Consider the following 9,326-nt stretch of genomic DNA (forward strand, 5'->3'; position numbering starts at 1 on the left):
TTGGAAGACAAACAACTGAAAAGGTGTTTAGCCTCCTCCTTTGGGCATCTTTAGGTAGCATATAATGCCTTTTATAAGGAAGAGTCCAGAGCTTTACCACACCTAGAACTGACCCTGTGCAGGTACAGAACCCCAAATGTGGGACTGTCCAGAGATTATGAAAGTGTTGTATAGTGATTAAAATGTTAGATCTGGGTTCAAATCGTTACTCAGCCATTAAGGTGACTGAGTGACCTTTGCTGCTGTTGTTCAGTCGCAGTCGAGTCCGACTCTTCGTGACCCCATGGATCACATCACGCCAGGCCCTCCTGTCTTCTGTCGTGCTTCGAAGTTTGCTTAATTCCATGTTCGTTGCATCAATAACACTGTCTAACCATCTCATCCTTTGCCGTCCCCGTCTTCTTTGACCTTCAATCTTTCCCAGCATCAGAGTCTTCTCCAGTGAGTGCTCCCTTCTCATTTGGTGGCCAAAGTATTTGAGCTTCAGACCTTTGACCAGTCACTAATCCTTAGTCTACTGCACAGAACTCTAAAAGGAAGAAGGGGACCCACAAACACTGCCCTAAGCGCCACAAAGCAAAGGTGGGACAGAAATTGGGTTGTAAACCTACACCACTACCCTTACATATAAATACTACAAATTAATTCTTGGTGCTAAAGTCGATATATTAAATTGCTTGCCTAAGAATAGAGCAGTAATTTCAATTAATCTTTTTATTGTAGGAACATTTCTGAAGAAGAAAAATCATCAATGCTGCTGAGTGATCTACCCTGTGCAAGCAAATGTTTACAAGCACAAAGCAACCTCAGAGTAATTTATCTTTAGATGTGCGCAACTGACTAATCCGCACAGAATGGCCTGACAGCAATCTGGGCTAATTTTGTTATCCATTAAGAAGATAAATCTGCTTAGCCATCCTCATACCAGCAGACTGTCAGTTTACAACATTTTCTCAACAAGGAATGTACCACTGCAATAGATTTCAATTTACTTGTTACTTTAGTAAATTTATATGTTGCCACTCCAGAGACCTGCTCAGTACAATATGTGGGTTCACTTAAAAAAATCACAAGCAGAGATTACAGACATTGGAACTTTACTGCAATATTCTCTCAAGAATGACAGTCAAATTAACACAGCACATATTAAGTATTTTGTATATGCAATAGGCTTTAATGAACTATCAATTTTATCAATTGCATTATGATTTTTATAGATTTTTAAAATTTATTAATATGCTGCATTTTGACTAAAAAGTTCCTAAGGCAGTTAATTTAAAACAATTAAAACCCCTAGCAGAACTACCAATGTTACCAACAGTCAACCTGCACACTCCCTAAAGCTCTATTTAACTCTATGATCCAACTCAACTGCCCATCCAAAAGGCCTTTAGGGAAAACCAGGAGTCTCATGGTTACAAGACAGCAGTAGGGGTGTGCAGGGGGAAATTTTTTTGGTTTTTTTCAGATTCGAGTATAATAAAGCTGAATTTTTTCGGGATTCCCGAATATACCCAAATACCAATACCAGTATTCTATTGGTATCCGAAAATTTTCAACTCCATTATATTCTATGGGGCCATTGTAGTCAATGACAAAAATCTTCTAATAAGTATTCAGGGGACTGGGGGGGGGACGGGGTTTGAGGTAGAGGCACCAAATTTGTACTGTAGCTGCTAGAGCCTCTCCTCAAAAGACCCCCCAAGTTTGGAAAAGAATGGATTGGGGGTCCAATTCTAGGGGCATCCAAAGAGGGCGCCCCCAATCTTCCATTGTTTCCTACGGGGATGGGGAAAAGGCAGGCAGCAGTGTCTCCCTGAGAAAGCTGAAACCCCCCCAAAAAATTTGGGTTTTTTTCTGGCATTCAGTATTTAGCAGCTGAATCAGCTCAGGGGATCTGATTTGGTATGCTGAACACCTGAGAAATGCCGAAATTGTTTTTCCCCAGGTTTTTTTTTCCAGTTCAGCTTTACCAAATGCACACCCCTAGGCAGCAGCTGAAAACGTCTTCCCACAGGTTTCCTATGCTAAAATTCCTATAGAAAGGGCCCTTGGGCTGGTTCCATGTCTTAGACCGGCTGATAAGGGTACACAAGGTCCTCCAGGTACTATGGGTCTGAGCCATTTGGAACTTTAAAGGTCAAAGCCAGCACCTAAGTCCAGAAACAAACTGGAATTTAGTGCAGACTGTAAATTTTGGCTTAATTCAAACAATCCAGTGGGCTCCTGTAAGGGCATTAGCCATAGCCATTTTGGACCAATTGAAGTTTACAATCCATCTTCAAGAGCAGTCCCTGTGGCTGTATTACTGTAATCAAGTCCAGATATTCTCAACAGTGCCATCCTAAGCAGAGTTGCTCCTTTCTGTACCCAGTGATTTAAATGGGTTTAGAAGACTGTATAATTCTACTTAGGATGGCACTGTACATGGTATAAAACCGCCTGCATAAGCAAAAGGTACAGCTGCTAGGAGCAACAGATTTTTAAGGAACAAATACATGGGCTTGGAGCCTAAGCCTTGTCCCTGCTTTATGCCATGCCCTCTTCTGCTGTGGAGCACATTCCGGCACATTCTCTTGTGCTGTGAAGCACACTTCCTCTAATGCAAGACTTTCAGTCAATCAGAAAGTGCCTAGCACAGATGAATGTATTCCACACCAGAGGACTATTTCCACAATGGATGAAGAGAGGCATAAGCAGAGGTCATTTCGGGGGGGAACGCAGGAGAACACAGTTCCCCTGGGTGAGGTGCAGGGGGGCGGGGCACATGACGAAGCCGCCCCCCCCCCCTGCTTCCGGCCACCCTGCTTCCAGCCCTCATTCAGCCAGGAGGAGGCAGGAGAAGAGGGAGGGTAAGTTGCTTCCTCCCCACCTCTCCCCACCCCTGCCTGCCTGGGGCCTGGGAGGGCCTTGTTGTGGCCTCCTCGCACTCCTGCTGGCCTTGCAGGTCCACCGCCGGGCCCCTGATGTCAGGGTGTGTGGCATGCTAATGAGTTCCCCCAGCTCTTTTTCTACAAAATGACCCCTGGGCATAAGCAAAAACAATGTTCAGTATCCAAGCCATTGTCACATTTGCTAAAACACTGGCAAATGCAAGAATGTGGGGGGGGGGGGAACGCCACATAAAGGAGGTCTAGGGCTTTAACCCTTCAGATGTACATCAGTTCTATCTAGCAAATCTCCCTGCTGCCTACCCAGCTCATTTCTGGATTTCAGAGCTCAGCTGCAGGGTAGTCCTTTACAAAGGGGGAACATTTGCAAGGAGATCTGCTTTTTATGTACAGTATTTAACTAGGCTCACAATAAAGTATACTTTATTACTTACATGCCCAGGGAAATGCTGATCACCACTCTGGGATCAGGAAGCCATTTTTCTCCAGGCCAATTTGGCCAGGGATCCTGGAAGGTGGGGTTTTTTTTGCCTCTGCTGGGCATAGAGCAGGGGTCACTGAGGATGTGGGGTGGAAGTATTTGTGAATTTCCTGCATTGTGCAGGGGGTTGGACTAGATGACCCTGGTGGTCCCTTCCAACTCTATAATTCTATGATTTTACAGCCAATAAATGTAATCACCAATTAAAATTAAGTACTGATCAGTTGATCTAGTTTGCTTTCTCCCAATGTATTTGTATATTGTTGACTATCATGAAGATTTTCTATTGAAGGTACAGGACACTGAATACAACAACTGCCATTTGTAATTTCCAAGCAGCATGGCTTGAGTAACATCCTGCTCATCTTGACTGAAACTCACACATATAATGCTACAATGTACTGTACTGTCTGTATTTCAGATTTAAGTCTCCCAAAGTACAGATCCTTCTCAAGTTGCTTTAACTAAGAGTATCACACATTGGCAGCTTCAGGAACATGCATCCAATGAACAGCATGTCAAACCAGAATGCTCTAGTTCTCAAATTAAACTGTCATTTTAAGTAGAATTACACCATTCTAAGCACCTTGATGTCAGTGGACGTAAAAGGATGTAACTTGGGTTCAGGAAGGTACGGTTATTGATTCAAATGTTCTTATGCAGTTTTAAAAAATCAACCAACAACAGTCTCCCCCCAAAAAAACACACTTTAAAGTTCTATCTTGCTGGAAATATCTCAGGTTACTTACAAACTTTAAACTGACAACTCTTCATGGAACAGAACCCTACTGAACATATAGCTTTGTTTATAGGAAGAAAGAGCTGCATAACAATTGCATAGCCAGAGACACAAATTAAATAGGTTCAAGATGCAGCATAATCTTCATAAATTTCAATGAAGTATAAGGATTTTGGTTCCTCAAATGCCAGGCAAGTTTGGTTTCTTTCCAGAATTTAAAGAATTTCTATATTTAGATATTGCATTCTTTGGTGTTTACATGATACTTGAAGAGGATTGCAGACCCCAAAAAAACCAAACTCCAAATGCACCCAGATCATAATGAAATCTTAACTCTTCAAATAAAGCAGCCAGATAAGAACTTCACAATAAATCCTCACAAAATACAAAATATTAGGATCTAGGCAGGGAATAGAAAAAAAAATGGAGCACTGCCCCCTCACAGTTTTCTATACTAAAAATTGGAAATTTGAACAGAAAAAGCTCTTATGAAATATTTTAGAATATTTTTGCTACTTTGAAATCCTTTCTACTAAGGAACAATCTATAATATTAGGTTATTGATATTACTGCGTATTGTAGACATGTAAAATTCAAAAGTCTCTTTCCTATTTTAGATTATTTAATCTTCCGCAACATACAAAATAAGTTGGTCTGTATTTGGTAATTTACATATCAGCTCACAAAACAACATAACAAAGGAGGTCCATGGAGACAAAAGTTCAAAACTAGAAGTGACTGATCTTTCAGAAACTAATCCAGTTAGAGAAAAAATAGAGGTGGTAGTATTATGAAGGACAGTGTTTAACGTATTTATTATTTAAACTGCATGATGGGTTTCATGTAGCTAATTTACAATTGCTATACTTACTGTGATCATCTCAAGAAATCTAGGTAACTAATGACTTATTGTGATAATTTGCCCTGCAAGCAGACCCTAGAATTTCTCTCTCCCAGATTTGTGAGCAGTTGTAAAGTAGGGTTGTTGTACTATATGCACTCTCCGGGATCCCCCATCCCTCCCTTCACTCGCCTCTGCCAGGCACCTCCTAAAAATTTGTTTATTGTTTCTGGATAGTGAGGAATGTAAGAGAAGGACACTCTTAAGTTCTTTTATTTACTACCAAGTTGATCATTTGTTTTTAGATTCCCCCCCATTTTTTCCAATGGACAAAAATTTAGATTTAACGGTAATTAGATTAACTTTAGTTTAATCAACTTTAATTAGATTGACTGCCCCCTAAAAAAATTAAATCCCCCCTGACAAAAAAAGCCTAGCTACAGACCTGGTTTCATTCCATTTCCCTCCTCACCACAGCCCCCCCAACTCACGTGGCTATTCATTCCATGCAGATCCTTCAGCTCCTGGAATCAACTAATCTGGGTTCAAAAGGGACTGCTGGTGGGCATGAACAGTACGGTGAAGATCTGCAACCATAAGCAACTCCCCCTGACAGATAACTGGATCCAACCTAGTTTGTCCCCCCAGCAACTGGTATTCAGTGGCAGTGACACCCTGGAAGTTCCATTTAGCAATAACCTCGACCCTCCACAAATTTGACTAAGGGTCAAGTTCTGTGAGTTAGTTATCCATGTGTGAAATAGTATTCTCATCTGTTCCCAAATCTCAATTTCATTACAGGTAGAAAAAAATCACTATCCATATTCTCCATATCACTCATGATTTTATGAACTTCTATCACTCCTCTCACCCCAGTTATTTTTCTTCTAAACTAAAAATCCCTACATGCTTTGGTTTTTCCTCATGGAATGGTACTCCATCCCCATACTCATCCTTTTTTCCAATTTGGTGATGGTGTAATCAGCACTGTACACAGTATTCCAAGTAAGGTGGCATCAGATTTATATAAATAATTACAATACTGACTGCTGTATTTTCAAACCCATTCCTACTAAACCCTAGGATGGAATTTGTCTTATTCACTGTCACCATATAGGAACTTGACATTTTCACTGAGCCCTGTACTCTGACCAAGACTTTAAAAAAAAAAAAATATTTCAGACCCCCCCAAGTGAACACCCAGTCTCACTGGCCTTTTTTTTTTTTGCCCAGAGCCATTTGTCTTCTGTAACACAAAGCACACCCCATCTGTATCACCAGTCATCATCAGCTACCTTTATTGGCATCACAACAAAACATAGAGTATCACCAGTCTCTAGTTGAGATAGCATTTTAAAAAAATCACTTAAATATAGTGCAATTATGGAAATCCACAGATATTAGTTTTCAGTTTAAAACAAATAAGAAAAGGAAGGGTGATGTTTGGGATATATAACGCTACTGTATACAATTCTAGAAGGAAAAGCAATGTAAAAATAGCCTTACTTTAATATAGTCTATTAGAACTCTCCTCTCTGAAATGACTTACCTGCTCAACTCAATCCTGCTCCTAGTATGCAATCCTAAAAATACTTTCTTTGGAGTAAATCCCATTGAATAGACCTGAGTAGGATTCTGAGTAGACCTGCTTAGGATTGCTCTCTTAATTTAGCAAAAAGGTAGCATTGTTCAACATCAGTTCATACTTACATGTGCTTCCTGTGAAATTCAAGTATTTTTCCTTGTAGTCTTTCCTGGTTTGGAAAGTACAGATTGTTTTTAAGGTGTTCTCGGTCCCCTGTTTCATCAAAATCTCCAATCTCCGCTGTAAGGGAAGGGAAAAAAAGAGCTGTGTGCATGTCTAAAGTGCCATCAAGTCGCAGCTGACTTATGGTAACCCCAGCAAAGGGCTTTCAAGACAAGTGATAAGCAGAGGTGGTTTGCCATTGACTTCCTTTGCAGAGTCTTCCTTAGTGGTCTCCATTCCAAGTACCAACCCTACTTAGTTTCTGACATCTCATGAGATCAGCAAAACAACGGTCTTATTTATGGTGTCACATACAGATAGAATTAAGCTGCAGTCTTTGCAGAACTCTCAGACTTCAGGAAAATGGAACTTTCTTCCTGACAAAAGATTTTTTAGCTTTATGTTGAAGGTGTAAGTATTCCAGTATGACTCTGGTTTGTTTGCATCTCCAAATGTGTGCCCGTCTTCCAGCACAAACTGCTGGTAACTTTGAAGATCTTCAAACAGGTTCACCATTGCTATGCCAGATTCCATTACACAGATTGCTTTGTTTCTCGGCCTTTTGGCTAAGAAGTGTAAACATTCTCTATATAGAGGTCATTACACCGATTGCCAGCATTTAGGACCCAATTTAAACCCTCAAAACACTTAACTCAAACTGCATTCCACATGTCCAACATCTTATTTCAATCCAGATACCTCACCAGTCTATGGAGTATTAGCTTACCAGGGATCCGTGGACCAGACAGGCTCTGTGCTGGCGCATTAACACTGTAAGTAGAGTGGCTATGTGGCTGGTTTAAATCAGACAAGAGATGCTACTGAGATAACAGATTAAACAAAATGCTGGGTGTGTAGATGCTGGAGGGGACAAAGAGATACTTTTTAATGCCCATTTAAATGGGTTGCATTTAAACTTGGGCTAACAGTTTAACTAAAGGGATATACAGGATGGGGATTGTGCATTTCAAGTAACATGTTTAATGCTAATGCTCAAACTAACCTAACCTAATATGGAGATAAACTGCCAATGTTTAAAAAGCATATTCTCCCATTATATTATCCAATTAAAGACAGGCTTTCTAGGGCATATGAAGAACAGTCTGTGGGAGAGTCTCAGGTATCTTTGTTATCTGAGCCAATGTTCCGGGGAGGCCCAAACTGTGGCTGGGGAGCCACAGGAAGCTCTTCATTAGGCTATGTGTGACTTGTAGACCAACATACTTTCTAGCTATCATCTCACTCAGACACATTTTGTCTCCTACCAGGCTATAGCACAGGGGTGGCCAAACTTGCTTAATGTAAGAGTAACATAGAATAAACGACAGATGTTTGAGAAGCACAAGACATGAACAAATATTACACGTTTTTACTGGGAAATATGGTAATTTGCTTTTTATTAACATTAAATGAGACTGCCAAAAATAATATCAAAAATGGTAAAAGCAGATATTAATGATATTTATTTGTCCAATGATATTTGTTTGTTAATAATATTTCGCTTCCCCAGCCACCCTGCCGGGAGCTGCACAATATGTGTGTGAAAGAGCTGCATGTGGCTCCCGAGCCAGTTTAGCCACCCCTGATATAGCATTTTCCTCTCCTGGAGCAGTCACTGGCTCTTGTATAGCACTCTCTTTCTACAGGTAGCTGCTACTCATGATTGGCTGTGAAGCTAAAGAAAGAGTGAATGCAAAGATCTAACACTGCATCCTTTTCTTAAAACAATGCCACTAGCTTACATCTAGATAAGATTACTGCAATGTAGTCTACCTACTGCTCTCTTTAAGAAGTGCTTGGAACCTTTAATTGGTGCAGAAAGTTGCTGCCAGGATACTGACTGAGATGGGTTTTAAGGACTGTATGGCTGTGGTCATACACGCCAGTTGAAGCAGAGGGGAAGCGAGGCTATTCCCTCCAGAGGAATTTGACACACAGTTGCAAGATCACACCTCCCTTTGCAGGTGCGGGTGCAGCTCGTCACTGTGTGATCAGACGCAACTGCGGGTGAGTCAGGGTTTTTTTTGCCATTTGTTTCCCATGCACATAAATGAGGAATCGCACCTCCATGCTACGGGCTCCCTATAGAGTATGCGATGATGTGCATACTGCAAAGGGGGGGGGGGAACAGCACCGAGCCGGGATGGCCTGATCAGACCACCCCAAGAGCTTGAGAGTGTGCTTGAGCGATCAGACAGGGGAAAGTCTGTCCGTGGCCCACCAGAACCTGTTTACTACTGGACTTTCCCTGGTGTCTTTTAACTCCGCTTCTGTGGCAGAGCAGCACAGGTTGCTGACAATTGTGGGACGCTTCCCAGATGTTGCTGTCTGATTGCTCCCTTTAGATCCATCAGGCATTTGCACCTATATCGGATCTAAAGGCCCATGTGATCACAGCCTATCACTCCAGTCTTGGCCCATCTACACTGGCTCCAAGTTTGTTTCGGGGCACAATGCAAGGTACTGGTGTTGACCTTTAAAGCCATATATGGTTTGGGACCTACATACCTAAAAGACCACCTACTCTCTTATGAATATATCTGACCACTTTGGTCATCTTCAGCGGCCCAGCTTTGGGAGCCCACACCTTCTGAGAATAGATGGATAGCAACCCAAAAGACGGCCTT

General features: G+C 41.5%; 1 protein-coding gene across 1 annotated transcript in view; it reads right to left on the reverse strand.

The window, feature by feature from the left end:
- FARP2 (FERM, ARH/RhoGEF and pleckstrin domain protein 2) overlaps window positions 1-9,326 on the reverse strand; it is a 113,729-nt gene that overhangs the window by 54,129 nt on the left and 50,274 nt on the right. Inside the window, exon 7 of the mRNA XM_015416084.1 lies at window positions 6,663-6,777. Within this exon, the coding sequence (XP_015271570.1) occupies window positions 6,663-6,777 (115 nt within the window). The remainder of the gene's footprint in view (window positions 1-6,662; window positions 6,778-9,326) is intronic.

Source organism: Gekko japonicus, unplaced genomic scaffold (assembly GCF_001447785.1).
Source record: "Gekko japonicus isolate JY-2015 unplaced genomic scaffold, Gekko_japonicus_V1.1 scaffold300, whole genome shotgun sequence".
Lineage (NCBI taxonomy): Eukaryota > Metazoa > Chordata > Lepidosauria > Squamata > Gekkonidae > Gekko > Gekko japonicus.